Genomic DNA, 26,968 nt, shown 5'->3' with positions numbered 1-26,968 from the left:
CTAAAAATCCAGGGAAGATTGATTGAATTTTGGCTTGATGACATTTTCATACCGGTTAGGATAATTGTTGATTTCCTGGGAATGGTGTATTTTCGATGACCTAGATTTTTTCATACGAATTATTAATCCCACCGCTGCAACGGTTAGGATGGCAACTGCAGCTGCAGACCCGATTCCAATGCCAACAAAAACAGCTTGGTTGGAACTTTGATGAGAAACGACTTCTTTTGTTTCCTGCAATGGAAACGAGCCAGAAACATAGTTTATTGAAATAAATACTGAATATGAGAAAACTTTCCCAGCAGTTTTCCCCAAAATGGTAATTTAAATGCATATTACTAAGCTATGAATTGTGAAACCTGCAATGTTGTATGAAAAAGTCATTGCAAATTTTCTCATGTGATAATGTTAAATTGATGTACTTTGTTATTTCTAAGGCTTCGATCTTCGTATATGGCTAACTTAATATGAAATATACAACAAAAAGGAATATGGAATAAGGAATTGCTGTCCTCGAAATGACTAATTGAGATAACATAAACAGAATATTTTATGATGTTAAAATGATTTTCAATTATGAAGATGTGTGCATGATATTCCATACTCAAAAGAATCTTGTTTTCGGAGAGGAAACGTACAATTCTTAAACATCATACACTTAATGCGTATTTTTATATATGACTTTGAATTAGCTAATAATGATTAAAATCATATGTTTCTAAGAGAATGTTCACTTATGTAATTGACTTATTTTCATTTATGTTCTTACGATTTCTATATGTCTACTGTATCTGGATAATGTGCAATGTGCGCATATGTGCAGATTAAATGGTAAACGTGTGTAAAATGCAAAAAACCGGGTTGTTGACAGGGAAGGTAAGGAAAGGTGACTAGTAGATTATAATGAGTGAAAGGTGATTTAAATTACAGCTGGGTACACGACGAGTGAATTTAAAATGTTAAAACACGGTAGGTACAGCTATGGTTGGAGTGATAGGGAGCAGTGATGGCCATTTTAAACGAGTCTAGCGTAAGACATGTCAATGTTGTTGCTGGAAAAGAGTTCCACTTAATGAAAGGAGAAAAGTAGAAAATGAATACATTATGAAGTGTGACTTCTCTGAGAGGTTCGTATGAGCTGTACATAGTATGGTTCTATAAAAATGGCAAATAAATCATTAATGGTTTTATAAAACGAACATTGGTATGTCACAGAGTGCCTCGACGTCCAGTCATAATGTTCGTAATACTCGCAAGAAGAGACAACCTTAATGTCTTCGTGATGAACTAAACGATCGCATGTTGTTTAAAGAGATTGTCAGTTTCGTTGTTGGTGTTCACACTCCAAAGTTTTTTCTCGTTGATGCACGGTACAGAGAAGGCTATCTCTAAAATAGGATGGTACTCACTGATGTAGTCAGATTGAAGAGTACTCTGGTACAACTTTCCCTTATGCAAAAAATCATGTACCGGTTGCTTACAATTGATGTTTAGAATTTGGGAAAACACACTGATATTCCTCATTAAGAATGTTCATTCAATAATATCGATGTCAAATACCAATGTATCTTTTATACAATGGTGGCATGGAGAACTTGTCTTCTGAACTGAAGTTTATGGCATGAATATGGATATGATATTGGACATAGGAATAGGGAAAAAAGGTTGATCGGTATAGAACAGATAAAAGGCAGAGGTGTATAGAGGTACAATGAAAATTAAAAGAACAACACCGGTCACCTACATTGTGGTCTGTAACTACTGTACTGACTGCTGGAATTTCAGTTGTCTGTTCTTGAATTGTTGTAGTTATGTCTTGAATTTCTGTAGTAACATCTGGAATTTTTGTAGTAACTTCTGGAATTTCTGTAGTTACCTCAGGAATATTTGTAGTAACTTCTAGAATTTCGGTAGTTACCTCAGGAATATTTGTAGTAACTTCCGGAGTTTCTGTAGTAGTCCCTGGGATCTTTGTTATATCAGGAATTTTAACCTCATTTATTACAACTTGATCGCCTGATGCGACCACGTTCTCTGATGTTTCACATCCGCTTCCGACTGATGGTCTAGCAGTCACAGAGAAGTTTCTTTGACAGCAATCGCCACTATATAACAACAGAGTATTAATTCATTCCGATGGTACTAGGTATATCTGCATATTTCAAACTACAACGGTTATACCACATCAAGGTCTGGAAAAATGTTAAGCTGTCCACATTGTCATTGAATTAATTATATTACGTCTTTGATAAACAGTTATGTACAAAAGTATCTGTTGCAAGATACGGTGGGATACTTCGTGAGTGGTCAGTGTTCCGATCAGTAAGTTAAATCTCTGCACTAAACTGGTCATTTTGTGATTATGATAAGTGGAACAAGGGCTTTAACGATCACCTGAGTCACAATGGTTCTTGTAACATGTCAAAGAAAACTTTGACTTTGTTTGTACACATGCAAATGTAAATTGTGTATACATTAACTGCTGTCCCAGGCTAAGATGTCTAAACAGTTTTAATTTAAAAAGAAATAACTTTTTTTTTAAAAATTTTCTCATATACAATCATCAATCCAGGAACAGAACATGTTTGAAATTTCAGTCAATTTGACCCATTGTTGGCCCCGCCCAGCTATATTAATAAAACTATTTCTGAAAGAAAATAAGCAAATTACGGTCAAAAATGTTATTTTCCCCGCCAAACAGCCTCTAGGGGTCCTCCGAGGTCAAGATGTGTATCTCACAAAACTCTCATATTAACCTAATAATTCTAACCAGGTTTGAATTATTTACAACAGAAAATAAACTAATGTTCAAAAATGTAATTTTCCTAAATAGACTGTAGTAAACTCTACCCCCTCCCTAGTTGGAAACGTGAGACCCTAGGGACATGAAATTTAGAATTTCGCTAAAGCAACTGAAGGTCTTTATCTATGAAAAGTACCATACCTGAAATTTGACAATTTTTTTGAAATTTAAATCAATTTGACCTTTTTTGGCCACTCAGGTCCCTGGTTGTTGGGAGCCATATAATGTACAATGCTGATGTGCCTTTAGCCATAGAAGTTTTTGTAAAAATTCCATTGAAATCGGTTTAAGAGTTTTCCAGAAGACGAAAATCTTCAAACTTATACGGCGCACGACGCCGGACAAAGGGTGATCGTAATAGGTGACTTAAAAACCTGGTGATAATAGAAAGTTGCCTGTATAATGAAGCACTGCTCATTTAGAAATACAGGATACAAATTGAAATTATGGTTGTACTGAAACTCGATAGTTATAACCAAGTTTTACTATTATTTCAATTGTATAATTTTGTATAATTGCAAACATATAATTACGGCTATACCTGAGTTGTAAACGTTTCGCATTGACCGGGTCAATGGTCATTGAAATGTTTCGAACGCTGGTGTAAGTTGCTACCTCGAAGGAAAAGATAGCTGTTGCTGACCACGTGAATATCGAACAGTTAGTTTTTGTGTTTGCCGATCTGCATTTTTGAGAAATGATTGAGGAACACACGGGTCCAGCAAACTGTCGAAAACAAAAAAGGAATAAACAAGATATTAGATAAATATAACGAAAACTTTACTCTTCGCTTTAGTATGAGAAGAAGCAATTAAGTTTCGTAGTTATTTTGAGGTCATATCTATTTTCGATACCTGTCACAAATTAAAAGATTTTTGAAAAAATCTAAGAATATGTAGGGAACTCTAACCATATATGAATTGAATAAATAATCCTGTATCGTTATATATCCGTCTATATCACATATGGCATCGTTATGGCGATGTAGGTACAGCTTTAAGTATACCTAAGGTCAGATGGGGCAGTGGTAAACACACATACGCTTTTCACCCAGACGACAGGGTAAGAAATCACTATCAGATATGAAAGTCTAACGGCCAGACCATGTTGATTTCCTCTCGTGTGCTATAATCCGGACAAATAAGAGTGATCGATATAGAATTTAGCTTGTTTCATATTCGTTATACTACAAAAAACAGATGAGATATTTAATAAAAACAAATTACTGTTAAAATAATGCAGGTTTTACTGAGGTAAGTATACTTTAACTCACCATCACAGTAGACGTGCTTGATTGAAGGATATCCGTAGATCCTGACAGCTTCACACTTACTGTGTAAGTTCTGCAGATAAAAAGCATAATTCATCTTAATATAAACACGTATATATACCTACATGTCTAGTCTACATTCTTTGGTATAAATAATGTATGTCTTCAAAAGCTGAAGTATGTTATATTTCAAATTTTATCATTTTAATTGATTCGTTGATTCAAATGTACATAATAATTAAAAATATACATTTTCTATGCCTTTATGTTTCCATTTTATCGTTGGTATGTTGCTTATTGGTCCCTTGTACGATGATATCGTTGGGGATATAGTTTTCCTCTCTGTCCGTTCCATCAATTCTTCACCATATCAGTAATAGTTGTCAATGTTCTAGCGTCTTCTCTCCTTGAGGAATTCTCAATTTTTAGGAAATTTGCAATTTCCGTTTTGTGGGAAAGGTAACTTTCTACTTTTAGCAAATTATTGTCAGCGCGCTAGCGGCTTGATTCCTTGAGAGATTCTAATCAAACATCACACACTTATACAGCATCAAAATGTTTCATTTGAATTTCTGGGTTGTTGGGTCAGCGTTAAGATCACTGTTAGTAGTTTTCGAAAATTTGTAAATAATTACAATGTTATAGAGTGAAGGGCCGGTAAAATGTTTGCGTCTGCAATCGTACTATCACACCAAGTCTACACAAACTTATCCCAGCCTTTCCGAAAGCATACTTTTTAAACATATGCACTCTCTCAAGATACAAAGGAACGCCGTCCTTCAAAGACCAAAGTATTAATCGGATCTTGAAACAAATTAAAACTCAAAACAGATGTTCCAGTGCAATGATCAAAGTCCCGGATACAATTTAGAACGACCGTACGCAAATTATTTAATGAATTTGGGACGTATGTTATCACAATTTTCCGATAAATAGAAAATACGTGTATTCCCTGACTAAATATACGCTCTTGAAAATCAAGTTTTAACTTCAGATATATATTTTTGGTGGTATTAATACCGACATATTTTCTTCCAGTCGCTACTTTGTGATGGCAGAAACATGAATACCTGACACGGACCAGGTGACAATCTCAAAAGTCAACGTAGAAGTAGTCAAGTATTAACGATATGAAAACATGGTAAGAATCCCTGTGTAATTCCCTAAAAACAACCGGAAAATAACATTAATGGTATTTTGTCAAATGTCATCGTAGTGAGTTACATACTTTCAAGTGAGTTCGATATAATATAATATACATTTTACTTTATATGCTATCAAGTGTTAAACCGTTCTTATAATAACAAAATAATGCTTACACAAATTCCAATTCGTTGGAACTTAGTATCTGAAAATTTCCAGTTGTTGAATTCTCAGGAGGCAATATCTGTTGTTGAGATGTTGGACTTAACACCCTGCCTTTATCATCAGTGATGCTAACGGTGTAGGTCTGAGTGGATCTGCCCAAGTTACTTAATGTATATGTAATATTGTGTGGTATTCCGGTGTCAAGGTTAACTGTAAAAATATATATAATTACATTGAAAATAACACTAACTGGCATGGAACGGTTTTGTCTCATCGAAATTTATGGAAAGTTTTACAACTAGAAATTAAAACAGACAAGTCTGATATGAATTACCTGCATGAATTGGCCAAAGTGAAATAAACGGAAAAAAAATAATGAAATTATCTGGATTAATTAACCAGTATGACATTTGCTTCGGACAACTGCTTAATTTTACAATTCAATGGTTAAATATTTTTATATCAATATAATTTAATAATATAGAATGGCATTATATGTAAAATAATAACCAACGTCCGTGCTCAACTAAGTTGTCTTTAAAATATAATTTAGAATCAATATATTTTTGTTTATTGATATTTTTTAAATCAAATTTAAAAATTAAATCAAAGTGGCTTTCTAAGTAAAAAAGAAATCGACATTATTATCAAATCGTCCTTAGAGACAGTTATAGGGTTCATTATATATGTACGTGTTTTGTTTTTACGGTCTTATTAAGTGAACTCTTATCCCAAACATCGATGAATTCACACATTGCATAAGCGTACATCTATATTAAGATATGTTCTGTCACGGGTGCATTAAACAGACCAAATTGATTAGCGACCTTGTAGAACCAATCCCCCCTTTTTAGCTGTTGCTTTTTATTTTGTACCTTGAACAAATGTACACATTTGACTTAGGATGTTGCAAGGACACTAACATTTTTAAAACCCTAAATCATCTTTTTAATTTGATCACAAATCAAATTTGGAGGACAATATTAGAAGAGGTTCCTTCACTTGATGATGATGGTATAAATTTAAATTTATACCAACCGTTATAGGAAAAATGGTTTAAAGATATTTTATCGAGAGGATGAAATATCCATTACGTGTTAAAGATCAACACACCATCGTTAATTTTAACCTTGAAAACTCGACTGATTAACAAAAACACAAATTAGACATCAGGATAAATCCACTATATCTTTCAATTATGTTTAGTCGTTCGCTTTTCTCACCTAGTATTGGGGTCACATATAAATCCACACCAACAGGTGTAGTAAGTTTTCTTGACATTCTCTTGAACTGGAAACCATTTTGATCGATACCGCTTAACTGTACATAGAAGCTCTGAAGGAGGAAAATAATATATATCACAAACATTATAGAATGTAAAAAAGACGCGAGTAAATATGTTTTTAAACGTTAAAAACTTCATCTACAGTGTTTCATATTTCTAGGACTCGTCAGTAATGCTGAAAGCCTAGAAGGTACCTGCTGGAAATCTAAAGTGATCAAAAGAAGAGGCAAAATCTGGAGGGGGGGGGGGGGGTAAAGTTGTCCCATATTTAAGCATATTTCTTGATTTTCATACAACGGATAATGTTATAACAACCTCTAATATATTAGTATATTCATAGTCACGATTCAATTGAATTAAAACGTGACATGCAGGTTACGGGAAACCTTGGGACCTAAACGTCCAACAGCGGTATATACCTACTGGTATCTGAAAAAAATTGTACAAAAGGCATGCATATGAATAGTGCCTTATAATAAAAATTCAGAGTTAGACATACGGAAAACCAATTCAATTGGGTTCATATGCACTTAGCGTCAAGTCACGTGAGAGGTATTTGGAGCAACATTGAAATCGACATCGCATTTTGTGGAAGGGCAATCTCTAAATGACTTCTATGTGATACCAGAGTTATATTGCCAGAAAGAGCATGTTCTAAACCATTACAAAGTACTGAATACTTTTCATGATTTGATTATAAATTAGAATATTCCGTTAGATATATCATCTCCGAAAACACATCAACCGGTAACAAATTAACTATTATTACAAAACAATGTTGACAATTTAGCAAAATCTTGAATCAAACTTAATATCGAAGATCAAAATTGAAAGAGCTGTGGAAACAAGATAATAGATATTGATTGAAATGCAAATTCGACAACTAAATACAACAGATCATTGACGCAGGGACCATCTAGAAATAGAAAATGTAAAGCACAGACACCACAATTCTCACGCTTATCAAAAGCCTTGGTGGACATTTTTCTTTAACGGTTTTGTGTTAGGAGGCAAGTGGCAAATGAAGAAGAGTTTGCTGTGTCCTATTTCTAACTGTTAAATTTAAACTAACATTGCGACCAGTAAACGGTACATGTTCTATTAAACAAAACAATGTATTTGAACGTGAAATTGAGGTTCTAGGCAATAAAATGTAAAACATCGGAATAAAAATCTTCTAACCTCTATTTTAAAGTTTGCATTGAAAGAAAAAAAATAATCATGCTTGTTGAATGACATGCGAAGCATGAACACACAGAATATGAAGTGTGAATTATATTCTTTAGTTGTTTACTAGAAAAAACGATAGCAAACAAAATGACAGATTGCATATATGTAGCCAATCTTGCATACATTAAAAAAAGTTCCCATCCTCCTTAATGATACAGTTTTGATAGAAATTCAAATAACAAAAATATATTCAGACTTTGTTACCTCAAAGTCGGCAGGACTGCAAGGAAGCTTCCACTTATTATGTTATTCCAGTTAAGATCTTGAATAGGCCCGACAAATTACTGAGACATAAATGGGTTCTTCTAGTTCACGAATTCGAGATAACGAGGGTCGACTACACATAATTTTGACTGATTTCTGTGTTGAATATGTCATAATCCATTAACGTAGCACGACAAGTTTAAGAAATGATGTTTAAGTCTGAGATGTAGCTGACGGCTACATTAGATATGTAAGGAATTCGAGGTAGGATATGCACAACTACAGCCTATGCTAAACATAGTCATATACTTTTCGAGATAATGTTTTATGCAAATATCGAAAAAAACCCACTATGGATCCAATGGGCTAGTTTAACACACACAACATCTTAAGCACTATTGCACAAAGTATTTTCCTTTTTACCTTATTTGGAGTAACGATTTCCATATATCCAGTAATTTTTGTAGAACTGAATATTATATTCACAGGTTGACTATACATGACTGTTCCTTGTTCGTCTAAAAGATGCAGATGAAAACCCGACGCCGATGTGTTTAGATTGTAGACGAGGACTTCCAGAGTGTAATTCTTACCTGTGGTAATTGATCGACACAATTGAAAGTTACATTGTAAGAAAATGACGATTTTACTAATAAAAGTATATTCGATAACATGATTTAAATACATGTTGTGCTAAAAAGAATACATATTATTTTGAAACAGCTTTATATCGCTAATATTTACGTAATGTAGATGTCGTTGCGACTCTTGCTATGTGTCTCTGTCTCCCTATTAATGCATTCTATAATCATGTTGTTAAGACTTTATACAATTTTGAAACATGTTACATCTTAGCAATGTGTATATATTTGAGATTCTAACAAAGCCTTGACATACCCATTATAGGATTACGGTCCACTACATAAGATATTCCATATTCGACTTCTTTGAGCTGACTGTCGATATCCAAATAGGTTGATGCTGTCACATTCACTTTCCATGTGGAATGTGTTAATCGGGTCAATTTCCAAATTCCAGGAGGGGGTCTCTACAAAAATAATCATGAGTGTATGTATAAACATGTTCAACACGCGAAAAAACTGAAATACAAATGTTTTCGTGTTTTGTAGTAAAATTATGATAGTAAATATCAAATCCCATTAAACTACAGGCAAAGCGAACTTGAAATAGTAGAAATTTCAAACATGAACTAGTTGAATCATCTATATTTTACAGGAAGTTGTTTGCGAAATTTGTAATATATGCTTAGCATATGATTTTCTTCAACTAAGGTGTAAATTTTGAAACCTATGAGGCGAATGTAGAAAATCGATATTGTTCGAAAGAAATATCGAATTCTTGATGGATAGTAACAATAGACCTATACTCCAATAAATTTCCCAATTTTCAAACGCATCTGACTTGAGCAGGCAAGTTATTAAAGATACAGTCATAGATTTTACCCAAGTATATCCAAAAAGATACAGATGCTTCTTAGCACAAAATACGTTTAGAAACATTTAATTTTTCATTACCATAAGAAAACATATCTCATGGAGTTATAAATTTGGAATCCGAAATCATTATTATTTGGACCTAAATTATCATTATTGGTAAAGAAAGCGTCTCACTCATACCCCGGGGGGAGGGGCTATTTTCGCCAACTTTGGTGTGAATCATGTTTTGGTATAAATTGCGGATCTTGGCCTCCTAGGGCAGGAAAGGTGGGATACAATAGGTAAATGTGCCTGACAACAGTTTAGATCTCCACCCCATGTATAGCATTGCTGGGTATTATCATTATTGTAACATTCTTAACGGCCCGTCAACCCATAAAAGGTTCTTAGGTTATATATTATCACAAAAGATAAATTGTTGGGCGAAAGAGATAAACAAAATCGTGATGTAAGTATTGGCAATGACGTCTGTTATATAAGACAGATGTCCCTCATGCGGCCTACCGGCTTATTTACGGATATACTTCATTCTCACTCACGCACTATGGTTCTAATCGCTTTTAATTCACATGTGAACGATACTTTGGAATTTCGCGATTCCTTGTGTATATTTTTCATGCTTCAAAGCTAGCATATTTTACGGAAAATTTAATATTGTTTTCGGATAGGAAGTAATCTTATTGGGGAGGTTAATAAAAACGTTCAAGATTAGCCGGGATACTGCTGTAACACATGAAGTCCGTAAGTTGTATTGAGAACTTTAACATACCTGAATTGACATTGTAATTTTATGACTGGAATAGTATCTTGTAGCACGTGATGTAGGGAATGATTGCTCTGTACCTACAATGAAAGAAAAAATCGCATTACTGTTAATAAACATAAAACATATTCTCGGAACATTTTCCTTAGGTTGGTTATGTGAATATATGTTTTTTTAAAGACAACCCCTAATTTCTACCTTAGTATACATAGGATTATAGTATAGCCGATTAAGTTTGTCGATTCCTTACTATCTCACACACTACATACGTTAGTGTTGTTACTCTCCATAGGGGTTATCTGTCTGGTGAAGATAGCCGTGTGGTCGTCGATACTTTACACTCAAAACTACTGGTTGTTATAAGAACTTCTAAAGTGTGAAAGATATAAACATCCTGTATTAAAAACTAACCTAAAACGATATGATTATGTTACCATTCTATTCAGAAATGCTCGCACGTGACTAAAACTTACAAAGGTTAGCAAATGGAGAGATTTTCCAAAGATAAACCTATCCCTAATACAAAGTCGGAGATACGTAGCCGCAAATAGAAACAGTGTATGTAATACGCGGTATATTATCTTATATAAACTAAATGGATATCACTATGCTACATATATTGAAATTATTAAAAAAAAACATTGATAAAAAGATCATCAAGGTCTCCGAACCTATTTGGGATTTGAGAATACTACTTCCGCCCAAGATTCATAAATTATTATTCGCTGTTCAAATGGACGAAATCCATTGACAACGTGGAAAAGGTTGGTGAGAAAAGCGAGAACAACCGTTTCAGCTTTTCTCAAAATCTGTCCAACACTTCATATATGTGTGTGTGTTTGTGAGCAATAGTACAGCCTGGAAACTAGAAAACATCATATTGTCTGTGTTGTATACACAATTTATTGTCATTAGTAAGGACAAACTAGAAACAAAATAAAAATATATGTTTTAAACAATGTGATGACTTTGTATGGTTGAATTGAAGAAAACAGTCCCGTCATATTTTAACGAATATACAACAACAAAAATATCATTTACCATTTGGAAGATACAACGATGCCTGGTATTCGCTGAACGGTCCTTCTATGGTTACGACGAGAACGGCTGCCTCACTATCGGCAGTGATGTTCATTGTGTCGCTGTCCGTGGATGTCTGGACGAAGTAATCAATGATCGCCTCTGAGGAGGGAAAATCTTTCTGAAAAATGTGAATACGGTTTTACATTACACATGTGTTCTTTATCTAGAAAAGATTCCTTACTTTAATTTCTAACATCTAAATAATGAATATAATGGGATACAACGGAATATTGACAAAATGTCACATGATCCATAGCAAATATGTATAGCGGTTTCGTTCTTCGGGCAAAACACCAGTGATTCGAAGAGTCCTAAATCGTTGACATCAAAATACATAAAATATTCCCAAAACCGGAGGGGAGGTGCACTAATAAAAACGACGATACAAATTTCTTCCATTCAATATAATTTTTGTTGATTAATTACCCTTTTAACTGAACATTTTATATAAAAAATATATCATATAACAGAAAGAATAGTTGAATATACATTTCCTAATATAACACATTATACCAGGCTCTATTTTGCGCTTGTCCATTTTTTAATTATCTTTTAAACGAGCAGGTAATCTCCATGACATTTTGTGCATTTAAATATAACAATTACGTTTCATTAAAGTAGTAGCTATATGTTTCTTTCCAAACCTGACATGACTGCCCTTGATGTTGGGGGCCCCGTGAGCGATGAAAACAATTATTTTTTGCCTACCTCGAGCACATGATCAAGAGTTGCGGTAACCTCGCTATGATCCACATGATAAACATGGCCTCCAGTATGCAGGGCAAGGTCTGAGAATACACTTCTTGTTTGTCGGACGTGTATTTCTGGGGAAAACAAATCCTGTTTAGTAACTAGTAGATTTATCTCTGATCATTCAACCATAGATCAATGTATATATCAAAATCGATTTCAAGTGAAAAGAAAGAGTATTAATCCGATGTATAGCAAACATTGACGTATTCCAATGGCAGAAGCTCTTTAATCTCATTTAATTGATCATTCTCTATATGTATCTCATTCTTTTAAATTCTAGTTAATGAGCTTATTAAAGTGACACATTGTTGTTTTTAACTGATTTAAGAACACCTTTGAATGGAGAATATTTTTTACTAAAATTGATCGACATCCGAACGCTTTGTTTCGTTGAAAATCTGATAAAACATCACTGAATCACTATTTGTATATTTTTCACCGACAGCCATTAGTTTAACAATATAGAACGGGGCAGCATGTCCTGCTCCACTGTCAGAAGGCACAATGAAAATACATTCACTGAAGTGAACCAAGCAACTTCAGCATGTCGATGTTATTCATCACAACAGCTAAAGGTAACAATACTTCCGGTGTGCTATTGGCTGTGTTATTACGTTGCATTGGTGGAAACACACGGAGATAGAGCCGCCGTAGATGTTTCGAAACGAGAACAGTGTTAAATTGCATAACGAACTGATTTAAGCTCATTTGGAAGTTATCGTTTGAGGAAATGTGTTTTATTAATAGTAAAGTTGTCCTATATTAATACAAAACAGGTCTAGGTTTTAAGTTTAACCTCAGCTTCAAACTGTATACTATGTGTGAGAGAGGAAAGATATCGTTTTCTTATCGCAATAAGGTTTGTTTGTTATGTTTACTTGTTTGGGATTTCATGACCACCTTGCATAAACCATGTTAATATTTACAATATGTTGACGTTAATATACCTCTGCGACGTCGACTTGCGCTAGAACAATTCCCTGTGAGTATGAATTGAAGAGTGATATGCTTAGCATTTGCTTCTGTTATAGCGTCGTCTGTCATATTAGCGTCTTTGGCATCAGCATCAGTGGCAACATAGATAAGGGAATATGGATCCGAGGCATTGATAGCTACAAAGTAAAGGTATTGATAAATTGAAATCCTATAGTGTTACAACTTTTAAGTATATTCTCTCCAGTTACATTCACAAATTGACGTCATTAAATGGATTAAACCTCAAACGGTCATCTTATAATATTTTCTTGTATTGTTTTGATTTTTAAATTGTTATTATGATCTAATGATGAATAAATACGATTGTTGTTGATATGAAAATGATGAGTTTTAAAAATTACACTACCTGTTAATACCCCAGATATCGTGTATTCTGGACAGTCGCCTCCTCCACCTACTGTCAGTCTTTCTATCCTTTGTATCATTTCGTGGCCGTCAGTTGTAACGAAAAGTGTGGTAAGGTTTGCTGTAAAATTCGAAATTCGGGCTTAACTTATTGTTTTGTATTTGACGCCAATCAAATATCAAAATCCTACTGAAAAGAATAATGTAGAATTATTAATTATTCCTTCTTTAAATATTAAACTGCGTTATCCATTACTTCAAAATGTTAAAATATATTAATTAGCACGAGATACCGAATGCTAAGTATTACCATACTATCTGTTGATTTCGAAAATATAATCTTGAAATGTTTTCTCAGCATTATAACAACCGATCCTCCACCGTTTCGTGACGTGATGTTGCTAAATCGTTCAATCTAGATTCAGACCACCATTTTATTAAATGTTTAGGAAAGACATAGTGGATTTAAGATGAGTGCGTATTATTTGAGGCATATATAACCGAGATTCAGGGGGTGTAAAAGGAAACGATTATGACGAGTTTAGTAAAAAGGATGAAAACAAGTTTAATATTGGTTTTATTTATCGCAAAACTGAGAAAAGATTGGATATATTTTCTGTAAAATAAACCCACATGCAATGTTATAAAATCTGAAACTGGCGTTATTTTCGCCCAAGCCGTTTCTGTTGTGACGTAAAAAATATGTGACGTGGAAAAGTGAAGACGACACAATGTAATTCACGGAACTTCATACGCTATAGGTTTAGGACATTTAGTAAGGTTTTGAAATATTACATACCGGGGTCGCTGAATGTTGACAAAACGTATTTGTGTGGTGCATTCGGAGTTCCAATGGCTGCAGACAAGTAGCCGATAAGTGTGTTTTTCACAGAATTTATGTCATTAGCCATTGACCCAGTGACGTCAATCACAAAACCCATAGATAACTCATGTACCTGTCTCTTCAGTTTAAAGACGTCTATCATCATGGTTTGCCCAATACCAGACAGCAATCCCGTTGCTTTGAAATAAAGTACATTTTAGTCATATAATCAATTAACATAATCAAGGACGACTTCCAACGAGTACAATACTACTTAACCAAATATTAGCCATATGTCATATGTAAAACAAATATATACATTTTGGGAACATTAAGGATAATAATCTGTTATAAATGAACACTTTAGAACCAAAACGACACATAACAGAAAACCTAGTGAATATCGCCTTTCAATAAAGTATAATAATTCATTAGTGAAATTTAATATAGTTGTTAAGAAGAAGCACAAACTTTACGGAACAATCATGGTTGGATAACAGATTGGAAGGTTAAAAAGTATATAATGGAAACCAGGATCAAATAATCAACAATATAACAATGATAGTTTAAAAAGGTCAAGGATTATAAAACAGATATCTTATTTATAAGCAATATCGTTTTCACTATTGATTAAGACTGGACTTTCACACTGACGGATGACCAAGTGTAGAAATTGTTCGATCCTAGGTTATAATTCGCTGTATCTTTATCTTAATTTCTATTAAAACGTGTATTTTTGTACAATCAAATCTATTTATTCAGTGGCGCAAAAACGCATTGAATACACATCAAGATTTTAACAAAATTAGGACAAAGTTATTTCCATATCATCTCTGCTATAAAGATAAATAACCGGACCATACTTGCGTCTATGAAGAATGCTGCCGTCGCTTGAACGGCAGTTTGTCCGGACATGTTGTGTAGATGAGCATGTGGGGACCAGTTCCAATCTGGTGTTTCTTTGTTTATCCCTCCTGTTGCTGGAGTATTCCTACCGAAGTCATTTACTCCACCATGACTGCATTTACCCTCAGTAGCACGAGGATCACCTGTGTATGGAAGATATGATTCTAAGTTGCACAGTATATCCTAGCAAAATGACATTAAAGCAAAAGGGAACTAGTTTTAACTGCAACGTTGACCATAAACAAATCTTCAAAACTGCCTCTGCTGTTATAATTATGCTATTTCTATTGCAACTTAGGAAGGACGGCTGACGATAAACAGTCGCTTTGATGGGAAAACCGATGATCGATATCGGGAGGATTGGTCGCACTGACGTAATAAGTGTGACCTCAGCTATGAGGACGCTCGGCGTGAAGGGAACAAGGCGGAATATAATGGCTACTAAGATAAGGACCCTCGTTTTACTTGTAAGCGTATATTTTATTATACGAATTTACAATTAGAACACACACAGTATTATGTTCGGCACACCCTACGTATGTCAAGGACTTGGTAAAGGTGAAGCGGCTTTTGTCTGTGAACATTGGTTGATGCCAGAACAGTTCAGACTTCGCACACAGTATCGACAATAGTTTTCACGCAGATCTGATGCTCGAATAAACGTTGACCCAACGAAACGTAAAGATACGTACGCGCATCTGGCATAGATATCTAAATATTTGGAGTCCTAATGCCGTCATCAAATTCGTAATTGGGAGCTTATTCTGAAAGCTTAGAACTGTGCGATATTTAATGATCGATATGCAGGAAATGGTGGTGTCATGATAATAGGTGATTTCAACGCTCATTTGTCTAAAGGATTTAGTTAAAAAAAACTACGTTGACTTCAACGATCGTGGAAAACTTATCGGACAATTTATGAGAGACCGATTTTTGGTGTCGCTGAACTCAAAAAGCTGGGCCAGTGGTCCTGATCATACCATATGTATGTAGACGGAACCCGTGCATCGATGATAGATCATATACTTCTATCTACAACCAAACCGGACTTCGAAACGATCACTACCTGAATGTACCAGATCATATTCCGGAGCGCAGTATAATATTCGTTGAATCTACTAAACATGCTAGCAATGTGTCGCCTCGTAGCTTGAACTCGAAAAAGTCACCGATGAAAACGTCATGGAATACAAAAGGCTAGTAGATAAGCTGATGGAGGACCACCTACTCGACGTCAACGGTAGTAATAGCACTAACCAAGCCGTTAAGGTATCGTCATTATCTAAATCCGTATTGGATAGATTACAATGTGAAGCCTCTACATACTACTATGAGACACGAGTAATCTGAATAAACGAATGGCGGCCAAGAGGTTTTCAATTCATGTCATATGTGTGAAATTAGGGTTATTTAAAAAAAAAACCGTCTGACTCGAGGTTGTCTGCTTCAAATTTATTTCGGGCACGAAAAATCCCTAAAAAACAAAAACACGACTATACAATACGAGCGCATAAACATACTTTTACAATACGTTATCGAACGCACTACACAATTACTTCACCATACATAATGCAAACAACTGGACATCTGAAGTAAGAGATAATATACGTGTATGCATTAAACTATTACCGTACAGGATTTACTATTTATTAAATACAACTATTTAATATTTAATTACTTAATCAGGGTACCACATACGGAAACTGTAAAGATGCTAAAATGATGTTTCGTGCTGAACTAGTCAAAGCACGTGAAGAATATGAGCGCAAGCAGTTCGAAAAACTTGCTAATATCGACATTAGAACAAAGAGGAAGCTGTCTAACAACAGAAATGTAACATCACATGAACTTCGTGTTGACCATAAAATTATACAGGACCCTGATAAATTGAGGAATCCCTGGATGCAAAATTTCAGCTAATTAGCCAAGCCAACACGTCGACCCCAATTTAGTAGCAGTTTCAAGGAATACGTAGAATTGTTGAATCCATTCACATTGCTAGCTTCTCCTATGAAGACAATATTTGTAGCTACCTCATAACCTCAGGCGAACTTAAACGCAATGTTATGGACATGGAAAATGAAAAGGCTAGTGGTCACGACTCTATCATGACGGAACATATCAAATTCGCCGTGTGATAGATGCCTTAGTCGATTTATATAATGGGATGCTAAAATTCGAAATGTACCCAAACCATGTCAAATTGGGTGTGGTCATACCCCTGTTCAAGTGTGGGAAGCGTTATCGACTTGACAGGGACATAACACTTGCATCTGTGTTACAAAGGTACTATATTTCCTCACCCGATACAGCAGTGCTTCCATAAACAATGTAGTAGTATCACCGCTGCTTTTGCCGTGAAATAATCGATCGCGATCTGGAAAGAAAATCTAAAGTGTTTGGCGCCTTTTTGATTCGTAGGCTGATGTTTAAATTGTACCGCCTTGGCATCAATGGCAAATGTTGGCGACTTTTATACGACTCTTTCTGCTATGTATTTTCTACTGTCTCGTACGACGGGAGACGCAGTGATCAGTACCCAATCCTGCAAGGAGTCGGTCAAGCTCGCGTGTTGTCAGCGTGGTGCTTTTTGGTAATGATAGATGACCTCGCCTTGACGCTGGCCATTTTGGTTTACGCATAAGCAACATTCATATACCCTGTATATTACTGGCTGATGACACACTCGATCTTGCCGCATCATTGCAGTTGCTAAAAAATTAACTAGATATCGTTTACAAATATTCTTGTAAATGGAGACTTGCATACAACCACAATAAAAGCTCTTTGATGGCATTTTCCGCCTGCCGATCGCGTGTAGGATCTCCCTGACGGAGGTTAACTCTTGGAAATAAGGAAATACAGTGGACAACAACAAAAAAACGTATGCAGACATAGGATTTACCTCAAATATCAACTCGACCTGTTCAAGGATTGAAGTGAGTAAAAAGAGGAAGAAATGACTTAACACATTGGTAGGAATCGGAATCCATCAAAATGGAATGCACCCGTTAATTAGTGAAAACATTGTAAACCTTGTAGTGTTACCAACTATGCTGTATAGCTGCGAATTGTGGAACTCTTAAACGAAAAATGTTATTTTATAGTTAGTGAAAACACAAAGATACGCCTGTAGAGGATGCCCTGGTCTTCCAAAATCATCATCAACTTTGGCAACTACCCAATCACTTGGTATACAGTCAATATGTAATGCGATGAATACACAGAAGTTAATGTTCTGGAACAAGTTATGTAACGGTAGCATTTCATATATATGAAAGGCCATATTCCTTGTACGTCTCTTGGATGCTGTATATGGACCTTGCTATAACGTCCGAATAGGTTTCATACCTGATATATTTTATATTTTTCAGAAGTTTGGAATAGTTTCTTTTGTGAATGATTTCATATTCAACGAGTTCGTACCTTCCAAAGCATGCTAGAGTCGTTTTCTGAAACGTTTTTTGAACGATTTTTTTATCAACAATGGCTCGAAGATATGAGCTGTAGGCCGGAGTTGCACAGATACGCAAAGATTAATTCTTATAAGGAAATAATCCGGTGTTAAAGCTAAGTAAGAGAAAATCATTTGTGGTTGCGTGGGAAATAACTGAAATGGTGAAAATGTCGTTTCTTTATGTGACGAAGAGGTTGATATGTCGGTTGTGTGGAAAGAAGTCAGACGATATAATTCTTCATTTCCTTATACTATGTCAAAAGTTATACAAAAGTAGGGATTTGTTGTTTGATCAGGTAGTTAACATTATTGTGTTTCGATGAGCAGGAGCAGTGTAGTTTCCTTTCAGGATATCGTAGTGTTATACATCTACATGTTACAGATGTTATCTGGGGGAATCTGATGATCAACCTCTCACAAACTATGAACACAATGTCCCATGAAATGACTGACTTTTAAGTTGCCAAATAAAAAAAAACGACGCAATGCACGGCGTTCATGAAATAGTGTGAATATTCTTATTTTTTCTGTATCAATCTCGATTTACGAGGAAATAATGAATGTCTATCTATCATGGCAAATATTTCATCGAGATCGAGCAACATGAATATCTCTTCCTCTCTTCCTGCAATGTCGAAATGCGTGCCAAATTTCATCGAAGTATGTAAATATTAAAGCTAACTTTCGACCAACTAGAACTAGGTATTGGCGACAATTTATTCATTCATCTTCATTTTGGAAGTCATTCATAAGGAAATTATTCATGTTCTTCGAAATAATTTTATTTAACTCAGCCTTTTAAAACAAAAGTAACATATCGACAATTTTTTCAATAATGCGAAATCGGCCATACTGGATCACGTCATGAGACATAGGTATTTCATAACTTCTTATGCGGCAAATGAACTGGCATTTAGTTTTATTGGTGTCGGATCTTTCATGTGTCGGGGTGTAGGAAAGACGATATTGCACGTGAAGCGCGGGACACGTTTACCAATAAATTACTAAGCCCGCGTGATAACAGAACAGCGAACTGTCATAGACAGACAAGTATTACAAACGAAGAAATACTAGAAAGTGTCTTTCAAAAAAGAAAGTCCTGACAAATTGTTAACAAGTTTTATTACTGACATCATCCAATATATCACTTGCCAAAGAAGCTGAGAAAACACAGCAAAAAGAAACCAGAACTAAGACTGTGAGTTCGTGATCGCCTTTCTCGGAAACGAATGCCGAAACAGGTAGTTTAATGGACAACCTTTGAAAAAACCATGAACTGTCGGGCCATCGAGTTGTACTGAAATTGATATCGTTTTAAGGAGTGGCTTGAGGACAGCTAAGCACATTTCCAGTAATGGAGTACGGAAAATGCGTAATGCTATCGTACGAGTCTTTTCGATGTGACTCCTATAAAATTGACCATAATTTGTCCCGTCATTCGTGGAAGGTAAACGACCGTGATACTATACATGATAAGACAGCCAATCACAAAGTTTGTTCGCTTGTTTATCATGTGTTTTGCGTTGTCGCAACAGCTGATGTCATATGAATAGGGCTTATCTCACGAGTTGCTAGGCTGTAACAAATTCGGGAAATTTACGTGGTCTGTCATATCACATTTAAATGGTTTACTTATCACAGGTTTAAGGAACAGATCATGATATCTGGATACGGCATTTCACTTGGAATATTTCAGACTTAAAGTTCATTTGTTTTGAGTTTATCAGCCTTACAACAGCTAAGTTAATATGAAGACTGATTCTAAAGTGGTTTTATGATAAAAAAAACAAACCAGGAAATAACGGAAACCTAAGAAAGGTTAGAAACAACTATCGGGTGTGGTAATGTAGTACCTATGAATGTTTTATTGAATGGTACAATCCGTGGTACATATAAGTTTACTTTGATAGAACTGAGGCCGTGTCTTCTTGCAAACAATAACTTGGGAATCTACAAAACTAATAAAAGTATTTTTGTGCAAAATATAGTGATCAATGTATAACACCATCAAACGATCGGTTTGTCGCTTGTTTGAGTTAAATTCGTAAGCATGTTTCACATGATTTACAATAATGATAACAGTAATAACTTTGATTAGACTCACCTTTTGGTTTTGGGACGGAAGACTGGCTATACAGATATCCACTTGTTAGACGATCCTTAACCAACAAATTGTTGTTACACGAGCTAAAATGACACAAATAGAAAAAAATGATGTTTGTACCGTTTATTAATGTACTGGATGTATATTTAAAATAGGGAAAGAACTGTGTTCAATGGAAAAAGACTTTTTTTTACACATTTTTTAAATGAAGTTAATTGAATGTCAAATATGTTTTAATAGCCGTTTTTGCTACATTTCTACTTGTATTGTTTGTTGTACCAGTACTGTACGTTATTAAATCCGCATGTGTAAGGTATTAATGAATTAATGAAGTTAATTGAATGTCTTACACATGCGGATTTAATCACGTACTGTGCTGCTATACAATATAATATAAATAGAAATGTAGAAAAAATGGATATTAAAACATATTTGACATGCAGATATGCAAAACAAACACCATGTTCAAAATTAGTACGTTTCTAGGTGGCTGTGTGCCAAAAATTGGCAACTTGAATTTAAGTGTGACGTGTTTGTTTGGGTATTGACTTGGTTTATTTAATTACTAAAAAAAGAATACAAAATAGCCATGAGAATTGATTAGTAAGATTTACCGAATATGGTTTTTGTCTAGTTTTCACAAAATATCTAACATCAGCAATCAAAACAACCAAAAACTTACATTCATACACATACTTAAATAAAAAAAACGTTATTTATATCATAAATAATGTAATAATTTTCTCCATATTTAATTAAACAGCATCACACCTCGACCTCGTCCTTGTAAGACTTGCCAATGAAGATAAGGACTTACAAAGCGGGCAAGAAGTACAATCTTATCAAGTAATATGTATATTTATTATTTATTACTACCGTGTTTTTGTGTAAGTTGAAGTTATTGTTATATAAAGGAAATTAAAGTTGAGAACACTTCTCAATGTATCCTTAGATGTCAAATATTTACCATGTTCATACAACATTTATTGATATCTAAATTCAACCAATATCTTACTTCGGGATGCTGTCGTCACAGTTGCGGCAAGTTGCAGTTCCTGTGGCGACCACGTTCTGATGAGTTGATGCCAGGGTCCCTACAAGTTCAGATAACGGAACATAAATAGGTCGCGACAAAGACATCTTTCATATATTACGTAAACCAGACACAATAAAACCCATAAAGTACCAAACACAGTAATATTAAATGTTTATAAAGTAGTTAATATATAGAAATTATGCACTTTTTATATGTATATTGTTTACCGCCTCATATCCATTGATTTTCCTTGTATTATAGATAATAAATGACTGAAAATAATGTTCAAATATTATTTGCAATTTACATGTAATTGTTTGTCTTTACATCCATTGGTGTGTAACATATATTGACATACATATAACTTTTTGCTGCGCTGAGCAAGTTGAGCACAATGTTAAATATGTAGGTAAGTTAATGTCAGAAAACGATATATCAATGAATATTGAACCTCTGACAACATATTCATTTATTACATTTTCCATTTAGATAATCTAGTCTTGGCAATTTGCTTAATTAAAAGACTGAAATAATGCCCTCTATGGGGAGGGGGTTGTTTTGCTGGTGTCATTGGAAACTGACGCAGTATATCAAAATGGCAGCTCCTCAAATTTAATAAAATTGTTAAAAGAATTCTTAGATATATACTTGTTAAAACCATTGGTGTATTACCGTCACATTATTGATATATTAGTGGAAAATAAAATACGTTTTGCTTCGTAAGTTAATCAGGACGGTGTTCAGTGCAAAAGTAAATATTCTTATCTATAAATATGAATCAATTTCTCAGTCGTTATTGTATATTAAAATCTATTGAGCCAAGACTATATCAGATTCCTCAAAATCAGATATCCTTAACCGTGATCAGTAGAAGTAAATGTAACTTTATGATTTTGCTCAAACTCAGGGCCTTTACGAAACTAGATGGAGAAGCAAGAGATACATGTAAAATCCATGTACTATTCTCACTTATACATATTACATACTCACCAAATGTCAGAAAGGACTCTCCGCCATCTACCATCATCTCTATCCAATTTGTGTTGCTGTAGAACGACTGTATGATCATCAAACATTTCCCCACTTTATCGATCAAAAGTGCCGTGGATGCATCCTCCAACGTTCCATTTGATAGGATGGATGCAATCTGTAATCGTGTTGACTGGACAAGACTGTCAGCTGTTTTATAGTTATAAAAAGCCAGAAACATCATTACAACAAGGAAATACTCGAATTTAGTTAGTATTCTAATCAAACAAAACAAATGTTCAAGTGTAAATATGAACAAACAAATAACGTCAGAATAAGTTTATCACGTGATCACGAGACAGCAACAGGAATGCATCTTAATATACCGTTTTCACCAAAATGATTGCTATGTGAGCGGTATACAGAAACTGAAATTTGCGCAATCATTAATATATATTAGTGTTCACAAACCTTCAATTATCCGTTCAGAATTGACAGTGTAATCCGGGTTCAAATGATAACTTTTGTAAACTTTCATTACAGCTAGAGCAAACTCGTGACCTCTTTGTTGGTAGTCCTGGTAACTCTTTGTATCTAGAATATGGGTACATTCACTAAGTTAAAGTACAAACAACGCTGCAAACATATGGATAAGTATGTCGAATTCAACTGGAAAAATGCATTTTAGATACATACACTATCAATCAATTCTACAATATATCAGCTAGTTGAAATCAACTCTTGTTGACCTATTTTGGGAGGAAACCAGAGTACCGGGTACGGTGGGGAGGGGGAGGTGATATCCCCATACCTTTCACGTCAGCTCAGAGAATCGACCTCAGGTAAAATGCGAGCGCGACACCCGATCACTTCTTATTTTACATGCATTTCAATATATATATATGTATGTGTGTGTATAGCATACGCCGAGCTACAGAGAATTCGACTTTAGCTAATGCACGCTTAAGAATTGATAATAGAAAATAAAAAAGGCTCTTAAGAATCGATTGAAATTTTTAATCCCATTATCGATATAATCCGATGTCATTTAAAGTCATGGAAATGTGTATATACTTTTCAGCGTAACTTCCGATAAGAATGAAGACGTGACGATATGCAGGGCTGTTGATAAATATAGTTTTGGGAATGGCGTACACGTTGTTTCTTAGTTAACCGGATCTTGTTATAGCATGCCACTCTTGTCCTGCCAACACGAAACACCCTCCTATTGAATAAGCGTTTAATCGTTTTGAATTTATAATCTATTTGCTTAGTTTATTTCGTCTTCCTGGTTTTCACAACGCTTTATGTTCAGAGTTATATCGCCAATCCCACCTGGTTATTATCTACTAAACAAATTTGGTACCTTTCCAGATACACCTATGTTTCCGGGTTAGACAATGTGTTTCATATGTTACTCGAAGACAAGATGTGTCGCTTCTGTTGGGAGTTTAAAACTATGTAACTGTTGTTCGAAGTGTATTTCCATTTCGAATTTTTAGCACTTGTCTTTTACCTTTTACTTTGTGTGATATTATTTCCTTTTTGGATCGCTGTGTTTTACCGGTTGATGGCCATAATGAACTTTTATGTGTTGACGGGCCGTTAAGAATGCAATCATAACGATAAAATTTATTATTTCCATTGTTCACTGAATTGGATTTGATTTGGTCGAATACATTTGAAAATAAGTTCATGTCCGATACTAGGAGCCTATTGTATATAACATATATAATTTCTGCGTATTTAAAATCTTATATCCGTTTATATATTTATGTAGTGAAATATATAATCATAAACCACACTGAATCAAAGAACATGTTACAAAATACTTCTTGTTAGCTTGGGGCAATAGATAACTTCGTGTGAAAAGGGTATCGACAATAGATAGTGTCATCTCCCAGTCACGTTAAATAACCTCTGTACGGACATGTGTAACCTAAACACGGTAGCAATACACTTGATGACATGATAACATAATGCTGATAACGGACTAACCGATGACGTGCTCAAACTATTTTAGAGGTCATTCACTACACATACTATAGTTTATGGTATATTTAGATTTATAACATTACCATTTTAAAATTTAATTGGCAAATATTGAATGGCCTGTCAACACGACAAAAAACATTAGGCCCATCAACTGGAGAAACATACAGTGATCCAAAACGGAAATAACATCAAACAAACTAAAAGACAAAAAACAAATGTTATAAATCTTAAATATATCATCACAAATTATTAAAATGGCACGTCATATTCATAACAGAAGGTTTTTTGTGATGGACATTTTACATTGATGGATAATGAACGATATACTTTTATGCTTAATTTTTTATGTTATTTTATGTAAAGCGCTTTAGTGTAATCCTAACGAATTAGATATATCAATTTAGTATATTATTATTATTATATTAAGGTCAATGCTGTCCAATAAAAATGTTTAACAGTGAATGGCTCATCAAATCCTATGCATGAAAGATTATCTCCGCCTTTCAACATATATGAATATGTGAGGTATGTATAGCCCATCCGAAGACGGGTAAGGGTAATTATGATGTCGACTTGGAACACAGTGGACCATGTAGGGAAAGGTGAGAAAAAGACATCGAGAAAAGGAGAGTATTTCCCCAGTAATGTGATTGAAGGATTTTCAAAAATTCTAAATTTGTAGTGTGACCTTGTGCATCTTCTCATATAGATTTCAACCTCAGACGTTTTTGTGATAAAGTTTCATTCTAATAAATTCGCCTCTTTAGGCCATTAGGCATAACTGAAAAGTCTTGGATGGTCGATACATGTTTATTGATTAGTTGATTATACTGTATCGCATTATACATTTGCTCTGTGATTTTTTACTTGTTTCTTTAGTCCAGTCTGCTTGATGTGTTACAAAATTTGATAAATAGATATGCAATTATAATTATGAAAGGTTCAGCATACTAGGATTTCAATTAATATTCAGAAACACTCCAGAAGTTTAGAGTATCACAACAGCAAAATAGTACGTAAATCTCCAGAATATTTAAAATAAGTTATTGTTAGCGTATAAGTTCAAGGCACTTTACTAAAACACTAATACTTTTTATTTGCCACATGTCGAATTCCGTTTTAAAAATAATTATGCAAAAGACAAACAAGTAGTGATTTCCATAGATAAACGCCTAAAAGCAGGCGGCCACCTGCCAAACAACTGGAAACCCCACTTCCCGGATACTTTTGTATCCATATACAGTACCTGGGTCAACAAGGGTGATTATTGTAAGTTGAAATAACTTGTTTCGCAATTGTTGTAAACACTAGTTAAGTATAAATATATTTAAATAGCAATTTCTCATACAATTTTCGCAGATTAGAATTGAAACAAATTAAAACTAGAATAAATATGTAATGATTTTAATGGCAATATGTAAAAACCTAATGTCAAATTGAATAAAATAGGTTTGAAAATGTGTATATACTGTTACATTATATTAATTATCATAATTATAAAGTAAAAAGCTGATTTTTTGAGAGGTCAACAATGGTAACTTTATAAACAACGAGCGAACTTATTACAAGTAAACTATTTTGACACCTGGACGTTAACATTGTAGTAAATCGTCAGCCATTTTAATATTATAACGGATTTAACTAGAATAATTCGTTCAATTGGAATTTGATATCGACCCATACCAGCATGTCTCTGTCCAAACACTTGGATCCTGCAGTTCTTGATAACTTACCCATAGATTTAATGAAACTTGTCACCGTGATTGATTCTGGGCCCTTCGGTCAATGAAAAGTCGTTTATAGAAAATAATTATATTGAGAAATGGATTTCCGGATGTACATTATCATTCAACATGAATCATGTTCGGACAAATAAGCAAAAATTGTTAAGTTGATTATGAACATTATCATTAACTATCAAATAAGTAACCGATGTTTGCAATGAGTACATGACTTACCCGATCCGAAATATTCCTTGACAATCTCATAATGATTCGTTTTCGTAGTGTTCACAAAGCCATTTGACATCAGGAAATCGGCAGCGGCCTTGTCAATACCCTCCAGTGTGATACTTTCATGAGTATACATAGATGGGTCGTCTCCTTGACCAATGGTTGGCTTAAATGCTACGGTTCCTACCGCCACAATTGACAACACACTGAGTAGCAAAAGCATCGCCAT

At 34.5% G+C, this 26,968-nt stretch overlaps 1 protein-coding gene across 1 annotated transcript; it reads right to left on the bottom strand.

Annotated features, from left to right (window-relative positions):
* On the bottom strand, positions 1-26,968 carry LOC132564342 (von Willebrand factor A domain-containing protein 7-like). Its single transcript, XM_060228996.1, has 20 exons — positions 26,746-26,968; positions 23,264-23,386; positions 22,814-23,002; positions 21,803-21,881; positions 20,788-20,870; positions 15,184-15,369; positions 14,297-14,518; positions 13,499-13,618; positions 13,104-13,268; positions 12,112-12,227; positions 11,362-11,521; positions 10,327-10,400; positions 8,998-9,148; positions 8,524-8,693; positions 6,605-6,716; positions 5,393-5,591; positions 4,077-4,146; positions 3,345-3,529; positions 1,919-2,105; positions 1-234 (listed from the first exon to the last, which is right to left on the bottom strand). Exons 1-20 carry the CDS (start codon positions 26,966-26,968, stop codon positions 1-3), a joined length of 3,048 nt encoding a protein of 1,015 aa, XP_060084979.1.

Source organism: Ylistrum balloti, unplaced genomic scaffold (assembly GCF_031769215.1).
Source record: "Ylistrum balloti isolate Yb309-2 unplaced genomic scaffold, AGI_CSIRO_Ybal_v1 Utg372190, whole genome shotgun sequence".
NCBI lineage: Eukaryota > Metazoa > Mollusca > Bivalvia > Pectinida > Pectinidae > Ylistrum > Ylistrum balloti.
This window is presented reverse-complemented; position numbering and strand designations above follow the sequence as displayed.

Bases quoted from the DNA above. Each gene is read 5' to 3' on its own strand.
- LOC132564342 (XM_060228996.1), bottom strand. From the start codon at position 26,968: ATGGCGATGCTTTTGCTACTCAGTGTGTTGTCAATTGTGGCGGTAGGA. The intron at 23,003-23,263 runs GTTTGTGAACAC...ACTATAAAACAG, and splicing joins TTCTGAACGGATAATTGAAG to CTGACAGTCTTGTCCAGTCA. The intron at 20,871-21,802 runs GTAAGATATTGG...GTGTCATTTTAG, and splicing joins TGTGACGACAGCATCCCGAA to CTCGTGTAACAACAATTTGT.